Genomic DNA, 20,263 nt, shown 5'->3' with positions numbered 1-20,263 from the left:
CAAGTAAAAGTCCTGCTGAAATAGATGTTTGAGGAAATTACAGCTTTTCGCCCAATATACCAAACTTATCTGGTTCCCAGTATGAAATAATAAGTTTCCAAATATGGCTTTTCTTATTTTGGCTGGGGCAGTCTTTTTAAGAAAAGTCAAACTGCATGCAGGAGTTGCTTCCCTTCAACTTCAGAAATCTCTACCTTTAGGAAAGTTCGATTTCTTTATTTCTAAAGCATCAACTTCAAATACTTATACGGCATTATTCAACACATTTAAATGCACAGCAACCGAAAATTTCTTTTATCAAACATTCACCAAAAACCCACTATGTGCAGTAAGTTCAATAATGTATTGATCAAGAAACAACACTGAACAAGAAGTATCTTTAAAAAAGATACACGGCCGCATTAGTCAATGCACATACGAGACGTGCACTTTTACATACGCTCGGGTATTTATAAAGCAAAACAAAATGTAGTTTATACAGCAAATTTTCATGTTTATTTTTATGTAGAACATATTATACAGAAGACATATTTTACATCATAGTTATATTAATCAGAATCTAGGAAAATTTGACAAAAAAATAAGACTAAAAAGAAGGGGCCGAAAAGGGGTGGGGGCCGAAATGTCCATTTTTGAAATCGTCAATGGATACGAATTGACCAAAATGGGGACGAGTTGACTGGGTAACGAGTTGACACTGTAAATCGTTTACGGGAGATCACATCAGAGTGACAGAGTTGAACTCTGCCGCATGGGATTAATTCTTACAAGCTATTTCCACTGGAGCTTGCGGCGGATTATACTGTCCGCAGTACTTAGCGACTCACCACGACTTAATGACCTACTTTTTTCACCCACAAAAACTTCATGAAAATCAATACAGGCCATATACAGATGACTACAAATTTCAGATGGACAATTTAGGCACTTCATGAGTAAATGATTTGACAACATTATCTGCAAAGTTATTCAGTCACTTTCTTTTTAACATAGTTTCAAAAAAATAGATGAATAACTATCTTACACTGTAGAAACAAAATGTGATCGAAATTTAGCTGGAAATACAAAAGAATACAGTTATTTTGTGGTGCCTCTTTAAGAAAATATTATTCCATTCGGAAACCTGTGGAATTTGTCATCCACCAATCAAAATGTACAGTTTGAATCCGCTGTAAAATGACATTCACCCAAGATATAAACAGGAGGTAAAGATGAAATCAATACCGGCATGCGGCCGGAAAAACGTAAGGAGACAAAAAATATATATATTTATATAATTGAATTTCGCTGGAGTATCTTTTTTTAAGCAAATGTGTGAAAGATGCAAATCTCAATTATAGAATTATACCTCTTTGTTAATACAACCACCACGAAAGCCATGACTTTGGTCAAAGTCTGTTACCTCCATAGAATAACAAACCTGAAAATGTAAGAATTTTTTGTATGTTTTGATACCCATCTAAACAGCGAATATATGACGTAACTTAAATCGATGGAAAACGCATGAATTTGTGATATTATATCTAATAATTTAAAGAAATCTACAATGTTCTAGTGCATATTTTACAAGGACAAAACACTCTTCTTGAGCACCTTTAAACATAAGTCATAATCAGTATTTGTGACAACTGGGACCTTCACGATCGGGTAGTCAAGGTCGCTGACGTGAAGTAACGTAGCCGGCCTTTTATCAAGAGGATGCCCAGTACCAATTCGTCCTTTAATAATGCCCGGATTATTAAATGTTTAGCGGAATAATTGGATATCCTTTGGACACCAGGCACATTTTTATGCAATCTCGCCCGGCATATATGTATGTTATTGACAACATAGAAAATGACATCACTCGACCTTCAGCCTAAGCCTTGGTCGATATTCAGTTGTCACGCGCATGGGTCACCCCATCAAAATGTATGTGCGTGGACTTTTTTCTTTCTTTTTGCTAATTGGGAGTCAATTTTCAGCATTTTCTAACGAGTTGAAAAAACCTGGGCTTTTGCAGGACATGTCAGATTTTCATCTACGAAAACATATTTGAACTCGGATTTAACGCAAATCCCGCTGGGGTCCATAACGGAGCAATTAAGGGTGGGCTACATAGAGATTTTTGGAACTTAGTGAAGTCGCTCTAAAGTCCTAATTGATGTCTGAAAAATATCCCCGCAGCTACTCGGGAATTTTCAGAAACGCTTTTCAGTGTTTCCCACCCAACTAGAGGTGTACTGGTCAGGAACCCAGGCAATCCTTGCGTGAATCAGTGCTATTACACTAGGCACGTTAAAGAAACAGGCTGTCTATTCGCAACGAGCTAGGCTAAGTTAGCCGGACAAGCCTGTATCTGATAAATCTGGTATAATAATAATAATAAAAAAGTCAATTTATGCCTCGGATGAAAGATATTTCCGTATTTGAGAGCTGCAGACATAGACATTTCAGAAATATTTTCAAAATGATTTTCCTGTAATAAATGTTGATTCTACGGAAGCGCGAAAGGGCCATCAGACGCTAATAAGATTTATTACGTTACAGGTGCGGAAAGGATATGAGAAAAACTGAAATCTACACTCTGAGATGAAAAGCACTTGGAAAAATGAAAATGTACAAAAGCACTGAGACAAATGAAGAATGAGATAACTCTGAAGGTGGCGATACTAATTCGGGGGAAGACAGTAACTACGGACATTAATTCAAACAACAAAAGGATCAATAAAACCCACCAAGTATCTCCTTTGGCATTTAAACATCTCCAGTTACGAAGACAGACTATGGTTTGAAATAATACCATTTACACTATGTAGCTTTTAAAAGAGAAATGATCATTGAATTGATATAAACACAAAATGTTCTTCTTTTACTCCATATTGACTAGCACTGAATAAAAAGGAACACGCACCTGCCATTAATGTAATTGGTGCAATTATTTTAGCTTTTACCGTTTAAGTGAATACGTCCAAGTTAAATGCAATACTTACTTAGCTGTGTTTGCCTTTTTGCAATGTCTGTAGATGTACTGTGAAAATACAAGTCACATTAAAACAATCCTTGCAAATTGTCTGTAACGTATGGAAGCCCTGGAGGGACAATTGATTTCCGTACTTCCCACTTCTATCTTCTAACTTTTGCACTTCTTACTTCCTACTTCTTGACTTCCTACCTCCTACTTCCTACTTCCAACTTCTGCACTTCTGAGATCTAACTTCCACACTTCTGACTTCCAACTTCCTGACTTTCGACTTCTGATTTCGAACTTCCACACTTCTTACTTCCGACTTCTTGACTTCTTACTTCCTTTTTCTTACTTCTGCACTTCTGACTTCTAACTTCCGCACTTCTGACTTCCAACTTCCTGACTTCTGACTTCCGACTTCCAACTTCCACACTTCTTATTTCCGACTTCCAAAGAGGGAAAGTTGGAAGACAGAATTGCGGAAGTTGGAAGTCGGGAGGCAGGAAGTTAGAAGTCAGAAGTGTGGAAGTTAGAAGTCAGAAGTGTGGAAGTTAGAAGAGGGAAGTAAGAAGTCAAGAAGTCGGAAGTAAGAAGTGTGGAAGTTGAAAATCAGAAATCAAAGTCAGGAAGTTAGAAGTTAGAAGTGTGGAAGTTAGAAGTCAGAAGTACGGACATTAGAAGTAGGAAGTCAAGAAGTTGGAAGTGAGAAGTGTGTAATTTAGAAGTCAGAAGTGCGGAAGTTAGAAGAGGGAAGTAAGAAGTGTGGAAGTTTGAAATCAGAAGTCGAAAGTCATGAAGTTAGAAGTCAGAAGTGCGGAAGTTAGAAGAGGGAAGTATGAAGTCAAGAAGTCGGAAGTAAAAAGTATGGAAGTTGGAAATCAGAAGTCGAAAGTCAGGAAGTTAGAAGTCAGAAGTGCGGAAGTTAGAATAGGGAAGTAAGAAGCCAAGAAGTCGGAAATAAGAAGTGTGGAAGTTGGAAATCAGAAGTCGAAGGTCAGGAAGTTGGAAGTTAAAAGTGCGGAAGTTAGAAGTCAGAAGTGCGGAAGTTAGAAGAAGGAAGTAAGAAGTCAAGAAGTCTGAAGTAAGAAGTGTGGAAGTTGGAAATCAGAAGTCGAAAGTCAGGAAGTTGGAAGTCAGAAGTATGGAAGTTAGAAGTCAGAAGTGCGAAAGTTAGAAGTGGGAAGTAGGAAGTCAAGAAGTTGGAAGTGAAAAGTGCAAAAGTTAGTAGTCAGAAGTGGGAAGTACCGAAATCAAATGTCCCTCCAGGGCTTCCATAGTAAGGAAGTTTTGTGTTACCACTTTTACTACAATCCTTGCAAAATGTCTGTAACTTCATTTGAATTAATGCAGACTTTATTTGGAAGTTTTCTGTTATCACTTTGAACAACATTTTACTTCATGATCTAGATGTCAATATCAAAGATTGAATTGAAAGCATTCGTTCAGATTTACTTTCGAGGACGCCGTATTTGTATTCGTACAAGAAATTTACTCCTACCTAAGCCCTGGAGGGGCAATTGATTTCCGTACTTCCCACTTCTGACTTCTAACTTTTGCACTTCTGACTTCCAGCTTCTTGACTTCCTACTTCCTACTTCTAACTTCCACACTTCTGACTTCTAACTTCCACACTTCTGACTTCCAACTTCCTGCCTTTCGACTTCTGATTTCCAACTTCCACACTTCTTACTTCCGACTTCTTGACTTCTTACTTCCTTCTTCTAACTTCCGCACTTCTGACTTCTAACTTCCGCACTTCTAACTTCCAACTTCTTGACTTTCGACTTCTGATTCCCAACTTCCACACTTCTTACTTCCGACTTCTTACTTCTAACGTCCGCACTTCTGACTTCTAACTTCCACACTTCTCACTTCCAACTTCTTGACTTCCTACATCTAACTTCCGCACTTCTGACTTCTAACTTCCACACTTCTGACTTCCCACTTCCTGCCTTTCGACTTCTGATTTCCAACTTCCACACTTCTTACTTCCGACTTCTTGACTTTTTACTTCCTTCTTCTAACTTCCGCACTTCTGACTTCTAACTTCCAACTTCTTGACTTCTTACTTCCCTCTTCTAACTTCCGCACTTCTGACTTCTGACTTCTAACTTCCACACTTCTCACTTCCAACTTCTTGACTTCCTACATCTAGCTTCTGCACTTCTGACTTCTAACTTCCACACTTCTGACTTCCAACTTCCTGACTTTCGACTTCTGATTTCCAACTTCCACACTTCTTACTTCCGACTTCTTGACTTCTTACTTCTAACTTCCGCATTTCTGACTTCTAACTTCCGCACTTCTAACTTCCAACTTCCTGACTTTAGACTTCTGATTTCCAACTTCCACACTACTTACTTCCGACTTTTTGACTTCTTACTTCCTTCTTCTAACTTCCGCACTTCTGACTTCTAACTTCCTGACTTTCGACTTCTGATTTTGAACTTCCACACTTCTTACTTCCGACTTCTTGACTTCTTACTTCCCTCTTCTAACTTCCGCACATCTGACTTATAACTTCTACACTTCTGTCTTCTAACTTCCTAACTCCCGACTTCCAACCTCCGCACTTCTGACTTCCAACTTTCCCTCTTTGGAAGTCGGAAATAAGAAGTGTGGAAGTTAGAAATCGAAAGTAAGAAGTCAAGAAGTCGGAAGTAAGAAGTGTGGAAGTTGGAAATCAGAAGTCGAAAGTCAGGAAGTTGGAAGTCCGAAGTGTGGAAGTTAGAAGTCAGAAGTGCAGAAGTTAGAAGTAGGAAGTCAAGAAGTTGGAAGTGAGAAGTGCAAAAGTTAGAAGATAGAAGTGGGAAGTACCGAAATCAATTGTCCCTCCAGGGCTTCCATACTCAAGGGTTTCCATACCTACCAAACAAAACAACTTCTCATTCACTGTATCTCCTGCAGTGATTTCAAGACAGCCCTCTAGACACTCACTCCCTTAGAATCTATGCAAGAAACGTTTCTTCTACGTACTCGTATAGAGAATTGGAGTTTTAAGACTGATACAAGAATTCAAGTTTTAAAGATCATATCTTAAAATGCTTTGAGTGGGACATCAAGCCTTTCGGCACTTTCATGTACATATAAGAGAAAAAATAATATTGCTATTTTTTATTTTCAGAGCTACTGATATATACAAAAAAAGCATATATAAGAATGTCAAAACAATTCGTCATGGTCCGCACTATTTCTGAAATCGAAAAAAAAAAAGATGCATATTACAAGTGTTTATTGCTACGACTATGAGATATAAACAAGAGATGTCATTATTAGTGACAAATGCCCCCGAGTATTTATGCCAAGTAATTTTAAACTCCCTTCATCGATGGCAGTGTTATGGACCGGACAAGAAGCAGACTATGTTAAACTTTAACCTCTAAGTGTGACCTTGACCTTAGAGCTAGGGGATTGGATCTTGCGCATGACATGTCGTCTCATTATGGGGAACATTTATGCCAAGTTATTTCAAAATCCCTTTATGGACGGCAGAGTTACAGTCCGGACAAGAATTTACACGGACGCACGCATGCACGGATGAACGCATTGACAGTGCGACTTTAACATGCCCAACTACGGGGGCATAAAAAGAGGGCGCTGATGGCCCTAGATCGTTCACCTGAGTTTCAGGGCTTAAACAGACAAGAGAGTGTGCAACTTTAGAAGAGGATCATACGCCCAGGTGTCGAAAGTTGCAGAGGCGGTAGAAGTTGATTACATAAATTAGTGGGACAGATGACAAACAGTTCAAACAGTACTAATGTGCTTATTACGTCTTTAAAATTGGTTGGAAAAAATAGACCAATGGAATAGGCTGGGAGTATTTTGGAGATTCTCTTTATAATGGTTATCTGCATCTAGCTGTTCTTGAGAAGTTTTGTTTTAGGTTTTTGTATACATAGCTCCAGATGAAGACCCATCTAGCAGTTCATGAGAAGAAGTCGTTTAAAGGTTTTCAATTTTAATCTCTAACTGTCCATAAAAGGGGCAAAACTAAACATTTGTACAAACTTGAGAACTATGCCAGGATGCTACTGACTAAACTGGTGCAATTCTGACCAGTACTTTCAGAGGAGATGTCATCTGAACGGACGAACGACGGATGGACGGACGACGGACAATGAGCAATCACAATAGCCCTCCCCGAGAATTTCGTGCTCATGCTCAGTTGACTTAATATGTAGATTTTAACACAATGAAAATAACAAATAAGTGAAAAAGTTAAACAGAACAGTTTGTTACTTAATTTGCAAAGCACGCAAGCTGATCGGAATAGAACGGGCGTTGCAAAAACTTACATGACTTACCCTCAACCCATATTTGAGACCTTAAGATGCTAAATGCATTCCCCTTCTCGAATCACTCTTCATTTTAACAACCTTTTCGATTTACAATATCTAATGGAGTTACAGGTTTAATATTTTACTTTTTTGTTTTGCTAGTTTTTCAGTAAAGATAGAACAATAATTATCAGCTGGCAAACTGATGTCAGATTTCTCCTTCGTTCTTTACATTTGTAAATCATCATCATCATCGTCGTTGTCGTCGTCGTCGTCGTTTATAATTTCATATGTAATAATAGCTTACAACATAGTCCAAATGTTTTTGTTTTTTTTTGCATTCTGTTGCTACAAAGTGAGAATGAGAACAATCGAGGTGACTGCAAAAATGCAACCGGTCAACACAATGACTAGCAGTGGTGTGATGTCCCGAGTGCGCATGCGTTCTATGTATTGTCGTTGTAGAAGTGAATAAGTGTATGAAGTTTCAAACCATTCCTACAAGTGGTTACTGAGTACCAGCTTACATACAAAAAAATAGGACGCCGACGCCGGTTACGGTTGAGCTCAATAGCACTACCTATCTTTCGAATAGTCGAGCTAAAAATGCGGAAATAAGTACTTACAACAACGCCCGCAAGATTTCGGACAGCGTAATACGTAATGTGGGTTACAATGGCCGTCAGATGGACATGACGACGAATGATCCTTACAATGAGGATTGTCAGCCGTTGTTACTACCGCTTGTTTCTGAGTAGTTGGAGAAGTTATCACTGCTGCTGTTGTTGAAGCTATAGCGTGTTTTTGAAAACAAATACAAAGTTAATGAAATTAAAGATCTTTTGAAAAAAAGTGATATTTGTTAATAAGTGGTCTTTATCACATTTTTGACTGTACATGAGCGTACCCTATCTGCCTGACTAAACAGAATCACGAGGTAGGGAGTTTAACTCCATGCGACCCACACAACAAGTTTTAAATAAACTTATCAGCCGTTTCTCTACGAAATCGTTATTCGGCAAGAGGTCCCTGCGGAAGACCGTATAAATAACAAATGGAAACTTACGTCCGTTACATCTATCTGTATCACAGCAATTTATATGCACAGCGCTGGAACTTCTTCCAAATATCTGCGGAGTCAAAGCATGGGGTACGCATACCTGTTTGACAGATTTAATGAGGATTTATATGAATATTACGATTCAAACGCATGTAAATCAAATCAAGGCAAAACGGCCTTGGAGTCATTTCACTTTTCACTAAAATCGAATTGCACATAGAAGCCTATGGGAGTGGAGGGACTTGTGCATTTCATTACTTCTCATAAACAGACTGAACCAAACCGAGTCTGCTATCATTTTGTTTTGTTGCCGCATCATTTCTACGCATCGAAAGGGTCTTCTTACAGATTTTGTTACCAAACACAGCTTTCATGTCTCCTAAATGTAGCACAGTACTTGTTTCAAAATCAACTGAAAGTCACGTAAACTGTTTTTATGTTTGAATATTAGAACATCTAACAGTCAATATCAGTTTAAGATTCTGTTAACAGAAACGTCTTACATCTTGGATCACGAAAATGAGTTTTATTTTTGTTACATATCACATTGGAAGACAAATGATGCATTGTTGTAATCGATTACTTTTCAAATTAACCATTTCCTTTCCATTACATCAACTGTTAATAACGTATTAATCAATAAACAACACTGAAACACGTAAGGAGAAATATACATGTATACTCATATTTGGTGAATGAAAGGGTCCCTATTAAATTTAAATATAAGATTTTGACCCACCAGTCAGTTATAATCAAAGAGACCCACTTATCAGTTCCCAACAAACTAGGCTAGTTCCATTGGGATACCAACCCCCTAGACCACTGGGGAAGTGGTGAAAAAAGATGGGTGCCAATGACCTACTTTTCCACTTTTTGACACAACAAATAACTTCAGACCCAACTGTTTGACTTTCAGAACTAAATGAGGCCATATATTATAAAATTATACCTCTTTGTTTATACAACCACCACGAAAGCCATGACTTTGGTCAAAGTCTGTTACCTCCATAGAATAACAAACCTGAAAATGTAAGAATTTTTGTATGTTTTGATACCCATCAAAACAGCGAGTATATGACATAACTTAAATCGATGTAAAACACATGAATTTGTGATATTATATCTAATGATTTAAAGAAATCTACAATGTTCTAGTGCATATTTTACAAGGACAAAACACTCTTCTTAAGCACATTTAAACATGTCAAAATCAGTATTTGTGACAACTGGGACCTTCACGATCGGGTAGTCAAGGTCGCTGACGTCAAGTAACGTAGCCGGCCTCTTATCAAGAGGATGCCCTGTACCAATTCGTCCTTTAATAATGCCCGGATGGCTACAGGGTCCTCTTGTATCCTACAAGCAGGGAAGTTCGGATATGATCGCTTCTGGTGTCAAAAATAAAACAAGAGGTTTTAAGCATATTTGAGTAAACTGACTAACCTGGTCTACGTCACAAGTCAATGCGTTACTCTGTGAAAGGTCTTGTACAAGGTCTGAAGATGTGTAGCATTCGAGAGCTGTAAAACATACAGTGGTGGTATTCGCAATTCGCAATTATCTAAACATTTTGAATATTGCCAAATGTTTCATAGATACCAAATACAAAATGCTGAATGTCAGACACTTCATGCTAAATGCAAAAAAGATAACTACCAACTGCTTAGTGCTTAGTACATAATTGTAAATGCTCATTGCCAAATGATAAACACCAAATGCTGACAACCAAATTCTGTAGTATAATGGGTTAATGATAACTTTCATTGTATGGCATGCTACCGCTTGACGTAAAATAATTTAACCTGTTTGAGGAAGATATATGTATATCATATCCTTCAATTCATGCTAAAATGAAATGTTCACTCACGCAGACTATTTTGTAACTTGAAAGTCTAATAGTTGCATGTTTTAGTCATTGAGCTGGAACCATTATTTTAGAGATTAAACGAAATGTTAAACTAGATGTTAATTCTTAGTGTGCATGCAGGGGCCTTCGCATGGAATTTCCATGGGTAACATCCGGTAAAATGCATGTTTCTCATATGAGGACATATCGTGTGTAAACATTTGTAGCCATTCGAGCGTTATGACCTCGGAATGAGCCTCCTGTACGCGACATTCCATTAGAAATTGTAAACACATGGGCAATGTAGTTTTGTCGTTCCGAATACAGGAACAATGTAAACATTCGTTTATATTGTGAATTATTCCTTTTCATTAAGCACCAGTTATTTTGCTGTTCTGTATTTTCCATTTAGTTTTTAGCATTTAGTATTAGCATTAAGTATTTAGTATTAAGCAATAGGCATAGCGTATCGGCCTTCAGTGGAGGACCGGTGTGCCATGCTAATTGCAAAATGCTAAATGCCAAATAGTTAATGCGACAAAGCTATTTGCTATTTGTCGACTGCGAAATGCTTAAAAAGAAATGATTATTGCTAAGTACTTATTCAAATAAAGGGCTAAAAATTTGAATGGATGAATGCATCCATTAAATAAATATTCATTGGCCTTCGTTACATAGTTTTGTTCGTATTGAAACTTCTTTCTAAACATTTAAACAGTAGAGTAGAGTAGGCAGAACTTGTTAATGTCTCCTGTCCTGTTGTGAAGATAGATTATTTTTTTAGTGATGGATATCGGGTTCGACATGGCGTCTAGAAATATTGGCATTTAGCCAAACGTATAAATTAAATGGCATTTGTAATTAATTAGAGACCGTACCATAGCTCTTCGCATACTTTGATTTTTCAAACTAAAGTGATTTTTACAAGTGCACCGGTTACGATAAAAATGTAAACAACGGACTCTGTCTATGAAACTTTGAAATGAATGAATGACAGTCGATCTCAGTCATAATACTGATTGACAGTGAATGCTAATGACTCCATGTGTTGCAGAAAGGTATTTAGTTTGTAACTGTAATTTCCCATCAATTGAAATCCTCTCAAAACTGGTAAAATAATTACTTATATTTGGACAAATTTCATCGTCTTTGCCGTTGGCAGCTGCAAAAAGGGCAAATATAAAAGATTCAGTGTAAGTAATATTTCACTGGTACTGCCAGTTAGTAAGTTCATACTCTGAACAACACGTCAGAGAAATTTGGGCAGATTTGACCAATTATGACGTTGGCAGCATTAGATTATATTTTTTCTTTACACAAAAATGGCCGTTAGGTAACAAAGCGAATACGCCGATAATCCGGAGTTCACCGATTATTGTTCCAGTTCACGCAATGTAATCCAGCAATTAAACTGCATAGCTATTACCTACTGCTGTTATAGGGAAGTGGTAGAGTGTCTGCCTTAGGGGTGAGAGGTCCTGGGTTCGAGTCCCTCTTAGAGCTTAACTATTTAGATTCTGCTAAAGCATAGTTTTGCTGTTAATAGACTGTTCCAGATGTTCTAAATTTTTAGCACACAGTATCATGGATCAGTATTTAGCAATCCAGATCAAAGTTGAATGTTAAATCAAATGTACCCAATTAGAAAATATTGACTATATTATGTCCCTTTGATGTTTATGCTCTCCATGTTCAAGAAGAGTTACATTTCCTTGATCACAAAATTTTCGTTATCATGAAAATATTAAATGCTCATAACTCCGCACTTCTGGTTAAAATTTTGTCTATATTTCTGTTTTTGAGAAATATATGGACATTTCTCTTCATTTCAAAGCTTTTTAACTCCAAACCTATGATTTGAAAAACTTAGGTACTATCTCTAAATTAATTATACTCAGCGGGCTCTGGGGTTCTTTGTACAGCAAGTAGTATACGCTATATTTATAAGGAACAACAGTTTGTCAAGCCATATATTGCTTCTTCTAAAGTCATATAGAATATTTTATACATTTCCTTTATATAACCATCCTGACGTGACTGGGGGTACTTTAATAAAAATACCCTTTTAATATGATCTTGCAAGGAGCTGCGTTTCACAAAATCATGTCCACGAGTGTATGAGAAAAGATGTTAGTTTTTGAGGTTTTAAGTTTTAAGATGAACCTCATATGAAGGTCAAGGTCTTCTATATATAGGACAGTTTGTAGATCTTGCCACAAGGTTTGTTGCATGTGGGTATGAACTAAATTGGGTCATTTATGTAGGTTGTAGGACACAAATATTGCTTTTCAATGCTTTAAATTTGAAGAAGAAGGTCGTCATTTATTAATGGGTCAGTTTGTAGGTGGTGCCACAAGGATTGCTGACTGTATGAACTTAATCGGGTCATTTATGTGGGCTATAGAGGCGAAAGGGTGAACTCTGATTTAATATCCAAAATGTTGTTTTTGAGACTTTAAGTTTGAAGGTGATGGTCAAATAATTGTCAAGATCATCTTTATTAGGTTGCCACAAGGTTTAATGAGTGTGAGTAATAACTAAATTGGGTCATTTATGCGCTGGTTGTAAAACCATAAAATGTTGTTTTGTAAGGTTTTAATTTGAAGATGAAGGTCACATAAGGTTCAAGGTAATCTGTATATAGGTCAGATGGTACGTCTTGCAACAAGGATTGTTTAATATGAATATGAAGTAAATCGGTTCATCAATGTGGGCTGTAGGTGAAACGGTAAAATCTTGTTTGTACGGACGGACAAACGGACGGACTGTTCAATCGCTACATGCCCGGGGGCATAAGTACATAATATGATCGATCCATCCGTTTATTAATGTCATTATAGGATAACTTTCTAAAACAAGAGGACCATGATGGTCCTGAATCGCTCACCTCTTCCCACATGACCCAGTTTTGAGTATGACCTAGATATCATCAAGGTAAACATTGTGACCAATTTTCATGAAGATTTCATGAAAAATATGGCCTCTAGAAAGGTCACAAGGTTTTTCTATTTTTAGACCTACTGACCTAGTTTTTGACCGCACGTAACCCAGTTTTGAACTTGACCTAGATATCATCAAGATGAACATTGAGACCAACTTTCATACAGATCCCATGAAAAATATGTCCTCTAGAGAGGTCACAATGTTTTTCTATTTTTAGACCTACTGACCTAGTTTTTGAGGCACGTGACCCAGTTTCGAACTTGACCTAGATATCATCAAGGTGAACATTCTGACCAATTTTCATGAAGATCTTTTGAAATATATGGCCTCTAGAGAGGTCACAAGGTTTTTCTATTTTTAGACCTACTGACCTAGTTTTGAAAGGCACGTAACCCAGTTTCAAACTTGACCTAGATATCATCAAGATGAACATTCTGACCAACTTTCATAAAGATCCCATGAATAGTGTGACCTCTAGAGTGGTCACAAGCACAAGTTTACGGACGCGCGCACGCACGCACGCACGCACGCACGGACGACGGACGACGGACACCGCGCGATCACAAAAGCTCACCTTGTCACTTTGTGACAGGTAAGCTAAAAACAAACCGCATTTTAAAAGAGTTAGTAACAACTTACGGCATTTTCCACAGTATCTTGGGCACGCTGTTTCGCCGGTACTCGAGTCACAGAGGTCAGGCTTATCATGGTGCATCAATTTGCATGCATCTGTGTTCAAATCGGAACACGCGTAATCTGCCAAACTCACGTGAGCAAATGCCACGGTAGTCAGAACTAAATAGAATAGAATAGAACATGTACAACTACAGAGGATATTTGTTTATGCCACCGATCGTAATTTATAAAGCGAAAGGACCAGTTTCGTATTGTGGCCCGGGTAAGTTTTCTTTTAATAAAATCGGTAGATGTATTTTAAAGGCATTCATAGTTAACATAAGTAACTTCATAGCATGCCATGTTTCTTCCATCAAAGTATTAACTTGCTTTCATAAGCCAAAAATTCATACGAATACATTGATGAAGAAATGAAGAAAAGACTTTAATAAAAAGAGTATAACTCACGTACACAGTATATATTTCATGTTTTCAACCTTCGTCCCCTTGACAAATTAAAAACTCATAGCATAAAGTTCACTCCCACTGATAACAAAAGTCACGATTCAGTATTAATTTGATGGCGATATAATTCTGCCTTATTTTGTGTTTAAGTCATGTGTCGTACGGGGCACCCAGCTCCCGTTTGGTCAAAGGGCGTTTTAGGGCTGTCCTGGGGTTTTCTTCGCCCTCACACTCTATACGGCAACCACAGGTGGGACGCACCAGAAAATGGGGAACAGCTCTGGCAGAGACCCTGTAATGATGATCTGTTTGTTTGCCACTTTACGACAGAGTCCAGTGCAAATAAAATACAATCCAATGTTTTTATGTTTTATTTAAGTACTAACAATTCTCAGCAATAACAGTCTGTGTATCATAATATTATAATCATAAATCCAATTATGTCTTTTGTAAAACTTTAAGGTTAAGAATAAACTAATTTGAACAGTTCTTGTTTAAGGCTGACTAAGTTAAAGTCATTATTATGCATATGTGGCTATGTTATGCCACTAGAACATTTTCATGTCTAAACTGTTCTGTTGCTAAAAATCAAGCCCCTTAACATAAGAAAGATTTCATATTCTGAAAAATGCTGTGAATGAATTGTCCAATCAGAAAAGTAGGGGCTGTCCCCTTTTTCATTTAAATTAACCAACGAAATTAACTTCAAGTAAAACACGACAGATTAAGTAAAACATGGCAGATTTCTACAGCTTGTCTTAAACCCTTTTAGTATAAGCTACCATCTCTAACAAAACAATAGAAGTGCTAAGATATTGTAGATTGTTCAGAAGCCAAACTGATTAACATTTGATTAAAGCCATATTTCTTAAAATATTCTACATTGTTGTCAAAATAGTTACATCAGCTTTCCAAACAAGATTAATAAAATAAGAATTTCCTGTCTTAATGAAAATCTTTTAAATACAGTCTGGTCTTTACACTTACTTAAAAAAAATGGACTAGAAATTTCAGCTATCACACATGTCACAAGAAAATGGACGATATTCAAAGTACGGTGTTCCGTTTGGACAATCGTGACTTTTATTTAATACTAAACTGCGATGCACGATGGTACGATGACGAAAACGCGATTGCGCGATGGCACGATGATGAAACAACGATGGAATGATCGTTGTTTCATCATCGTGCCATTGCACCATCGCATTATCACCATCGTACCATCGTACATCGCGGTTTAGTATTCAATAAAAAGTTACGATTGTCCAAACGGAACATCGTATCAAAGTGATCCACTTCGAATTTGGTATTTCAACCCAAGAATTACCTCTCCTTTCAGTCATTGCAGACCATTACAGACACATTATGTAAGATGTTAATTAAATGTTCAGCATAAGAAGTGGATATAAAAAAAACTAAATCTACACAAGATGAAAAGGACTTGGAAAAATGAAAATGTACAAAGTAATGAAATGAAGAGGGTGGTGGCAATACTAATTCTGGGGTAGACAATAACTATGGAAATAAATCTAAACAACAAAATGATCTGTTAAAACCACCAAATTATCTCCTTCGTTTAATAGATATAAGCACAAAATGTTTTTCCTTTACTTCATAAAAAGGAACGCGCATCTGTCATTCATGTCATTGAGTTCATGCAATTATTTTAGCTTTTATCGTTTTAGTTAAGGTAGAATGTCTTGAATTTTAACATTAGTATGCTCAAGTTTAATGCAATGCTTACTTAGCTGTGTTCGCCTTTTTACAATGTCTGTAGATGTACTGTGAAAATACAAGTCACATTAAAACAGTCCTTCCAAATTGTCTGTAACTTCATTTGATTTAAAGCAGACTTTATTTGGAAGTTTTCTGTTATCACGTTGAACAACATTTTACTACAATCCTTGCAAATTGTCTGTAACTTCATTTGATTTAATGCACTTTGGACAACATTTTACTACATGATCTAGATGTCAATATCAAAGATTAAAATAAAAGCATTAATATATTCGGTAAGATTTACTTTCGTGGACGCCGTGTTTTATTCGTACAAGAAATTTATACCTACCGAACAAAACAACTTCTCATTCACTATATCATCTGCAGTGGTTTCAAGACAGCCCTCTCGACAAGGAAAATGTTTCTTCTACGAACTTGTACAGAGAAATGGAGTTTTAAGACAGATACAAAGAATTCAAGTGTTAAAGGTCATATCTTAAAATGCGTTAATTGGGACATCAAGCCTTTCGGCACTTTCACGTACATATAAGAGGAAAAATAATATTGCTATTTTTTATTTTCAGAGCTACTGATATATACAAAAAAGCGTATATAAGACTGTCAAAACAATTCCTCATTGTCTGCGCTATTTCTGAAATCGAAAAAAAAAAGGTTTATTATCATGGCTATCAGATAAAAACAAGAATTGTCACTATTAGTGACAAATATCCCCGAGTATTTATGCTAAGTAATTTTAAAACCCCTTCATCGATGGCAGAGTTATGGACCGGACAACACAGACCGTATTAATCTTTTAACTTTAAGTGTTACTTTGACCTTAGAGCTAGGGGTTTGGATCTTGCGCATGACACGTCGGCTTATTATGGGGAACTTTTATGCCAAGTATTCTCAAAATTCCTTGATGAATGGAAGAGTTATGAACTGGACACGTAACAGACCTTGGTAACCTTTGACTTCTAAGTCTGACATTGACCTTGGAGCTAGGGGTCTGGTATGACACATCTAGAGTTATAGGGGTCTGGGTATTGCGTATGATACATCGTCTCATTGTGGTAAACATTTATGCAAAGATATTTCAGAGTTATGGACCGGACACGAAACAAACCCTGTTAACCTTCGACCTTTAAGTGTGACCTTGACCTTGGAGCTAGGGTTCTTGGTCTTGCGCATGAAAGATCGTCTCGTTATGGTGAACATTTCAAAATCCATTAACGGATGGAAGAGTTACAGCCCGGACAAGAATTTACACGTCCGCACGCACACGCACGGACGGACAGTACTATTTTAATATGCCCACCTTCGGGGCATAACAAGAGGGCGCTGATGGCCCTAGATCGTTTACCTGAGTTTCAGAGCTTCAACAGGCAAGAGAGTGTGCAACTCTAAAAGAGGATCACACAGGTATCGGAAGTTGCAGAGGCAGTGGATGTTGATTACATAAATTAGTGGGACAGATGACAGTTGAAACGCGATTTTCTTCTTAAGTCGGAAAAAATAGACCTATGAAATAGACTGAGAGTATATTGGAGGTTCTCTTTATAATGGTTGACTGCAACTAGCGGTTCTTGAGAAGTTTTTTAAGGTTTTTGTATATCTAGCTCCAGATGAAGATCTATCTAGCAGTTCATGAGAAGAAATCGTTTAAAGATTTTTGAATTTTTAAGCACTAACTGTCCATAAAAGCGGCAAAACTAAACATTTATGTGCAAGTTTGATAAAGAGTTCTACGCCAGGAAGTTAATGACCAAATTTGGTGCAATTCTAACCAGTTCTTCCAGAGGAGACGTCATCTGAACGGACGAACGACTGATGGACGGATAGGATGGCGGACAGTGAGCAATCACAATAGCCCTCCACGAGAATTTGTTGCTCAGGTGAGCTACTAAATAGGTTTAAACAATAAGCAAAATAACAAATAAGTGAAAAAAGTAAAACAGAACAGTTTGACAAATTGTTACTTATCGTGCAAAACACGCGAGCTGACCAGAATTGAACAGGCGTTGCAAAAAATTACATATTTGATACCTTAAAGTGGAAAAATGCGCATTTTCAAGTAAAAATCCATCTGAAATAGATGTGCGTATAAAAGGGGGAGTGGGGGGTGGGGGGATCATAGTTTTTAACCCAATATACCAAACTCTTCCTGTTTCCAGTACGAAATAGTAAGTTTCCAAATATGATTTTTCTTATTTTGACTAGGGCAGTCTTTTTAAGAAAAGACAAACTGCACGCAGGAGTTGCTTCCCTTCAACTGCAGAAATCTCTACAGGAATCACTGCGTAGAAGATTGAAGAAAAGAACTATCATTTTATTCGTCCGATTTCTTTATTTCTAAAACATTAACTTCAAATACTTATACGGCATTATCGTTAATTTAACAGCAACCGAAAATTGCTTTTATAAAACATTCACCAAAACACACTATGTGCAGTAAGATGCGCATAATGCCACTTTAAGATGCAAAATACATAGAGTATGACCATGCGTTACAAAGTCCTCTACTGGAAGGCACTTAATTGTCTCTACTGTTATTTATAGTAACAACAAAGGAATGTAAATGCTAAAAAATCTATATAATATAAGTCCACACAAAACTCTTTACCAGGTAGAGATAGGTCAAAATACACCTGACAGATGTATGTAATATGCATGTTGTATCACTGAAAAGTGGTCTCGATTTTTCCCTACGGCCAGTAACAAAAACGTTACAATATAAGCTATTTATAGTAACAACAAAGGAAAGTAATTCTAAAAACAAGGGTGCCTCATGGTGGTGAACATTTGTGCCATGTAACATCATAAACCCTTCATGTATGAAAAAGAAATGCTCCGGACAAAGTCATTCTTGAATTTGATCTTGGACCTCTATGTGTGACTGTGACTTTAGACCAAGGGACCTGGTTCTTGCGCAAGACAATCCGTCTCATGATGGTGAACTTTTGCGCCAAGTTACATCAAAATCCTTCCATGCATGAAGAAGAAATGCTCCGGACAAATTTATTCTTGTATCTGACATTTGGCCTCTAAGTGTGACCTTGACCTTAGATCTAGGGACCTGGTTCTTGCGCATGACACTCTGTCTCATGGTGGTGAACATTTGTGCCAAGTAATATTAAATCACCTTTAAGGATTGTTGAGTTACAGACTGGACAGGAGAAAAGCCCTTTTGACATTTGACTTCCAAGTGTGACCTTGACCTTTAAGCTTAGGGCCCGGGTTTTGCGCATGACACGTTTTGTCATCCAGGGAATAATCTGTGCAAACTGATACTGAAATCCTGTTTTGCATAACAAAGTTCTAGACCGGACAGGAAAAAAAATCCTCTTGACCTTTGATCTCCAATTGTAACCCTGACCTTTAAGCTAGGGTTCATGGTGTTGCGCATGACACGTCATCTCATCATGGGAAATATTTATGCCAAGTAATATTGTAATCCCTTGATGGATGACAGAGTTATGGACCGGACAGGGAAAAAAAACCTGTTGACCTTTGACTTGAGCTAGAGGTCCGCGTTTTTCGCATGAAACGTTGTCTTATCAAGGGAAATACTTGTGCCAAGTAATATTAAAATCCCTTAATGAATGACAGAGTTGTGGACCGGACACGAAACAGACCATGTTCAAGCCATGTAAACATCTGTGTAACCTTGACCTTTAAGCCAGGGGTCTGAAAGTTGTGCATGACTCTTCATCTTATTATGAGGTACATTTCTGCCTAGTAATATTTAAATCCCTTCATGGATGGCAGAGTTATGGATCGGAAAGGAAAAAAGCCCTGTTGACCTTTGACCTCCAATTGCTGACCTTTCAGCCAGGGGCCTGGGTTTTGTGCATGACACGTCTCACCATGGGGAACATTTGTGCCAAGTAATATCGAAATCCGTTTATGAATGACAGTTATGGACCGGGCACGAAATTGCGGACGGACGGACGGACGGAATGACAGAAAAAGAGAATGATGAAATGACGGACGGAAAAGCGCATTCCTATAGACTATAGTCCCCGAAGCTGGTTTTCAACCAGTAGGGTACTAATGATGATAATAATAATAATAATAATAATAATAATCATCGTCGTCGTCGTCGTCGTCGTCGTTTATAATTTTATGTAATAATAGCTTACAACATAGTCCACATGTCTTTTTGCATTCTATGGCTGCAAAGTGAGAATGAGAACAATCGAGGTGACTGCAAAAAGAATGCAACCGGTCAACACAATGACTAGCAGTGGTGTGATGTCCCGAGTGCGCGTGCGTTCTATGTCTTGCCGTTGTAGAAGTCGTAGAAGTTGTTGTTGTTGGAGACGCTGAACAAAGAAAGAAAATGTCAATTGCAATTATTTATATCTCATGGCATATGTCACTTACAG

General features: G+C 37.5%; 1 protein-coding gene across 4 annotated transcripts in view; it reads right to left on the bottom strand.

The window, feature by feature from the left end:
- Nucleotides 1-6,046: 6,046 nt before the first annotated feature.
- Nucleotides 6,047-20,263, bottom strand: part of LOC123530186 (uncharacterized) — a 30,971-nt gene continuing 16,754 nt past the window's right edge. For all 4 annotated transcript variants that reach the window (XM_045310931.2, XM_045310929.2, XM_045310932.2 and 1 more), the window contains exons 6-12: nt 20,018-20,200; nt 13,716-13,871; nt 9,731-9,807; nt 9,237-9,308; nt 8,294-8,387; nt 7,854-8,018; nt 6,047-6,140 (exon numbers count right to left, since the gene is read on the bottom strand). In XM_045310931.2, the coding sequence (XP_045166866.2) occupies nt 6,139-6,140; nt 7,854-8,018; nt 8,294-8,387; nt 9,237-9,308; nt 9,731-9,807; nt 13,716-13,871; nt 20,018-20,200 (749 nt within the window). In that variant the 3' untranslated portion in view covers nt 6,047-6,138. The remainder of the gene's footprint in view (nt 6,141-7,853; nt 8,019-8,293; nt 8,388-9,236; nt 9,309-9,730; nt 9,808-13,715; nt 13,872-20,017; nt 20,201-20,263) is intronic.

Source organism: Mercenaria mercenaria, chromosome 13, assembly GCF_021730395.1.
Source record: "Mercenaria mercenaria strain notata chromosome 13, MADL_Memer_1, whole genome shotgun sequence".
Classification (NCBI taxonomy): Eukaryota; Metazoa; Mollusca; class Bivalvia; order Venerida; family Veneridae; genus Mercenaria; species Mercenaria mercenaria.
Note: the sequence above shows the minus strand (reverse complement) of the source record. Positions and strands in the feature narration are given on the sequence as shown.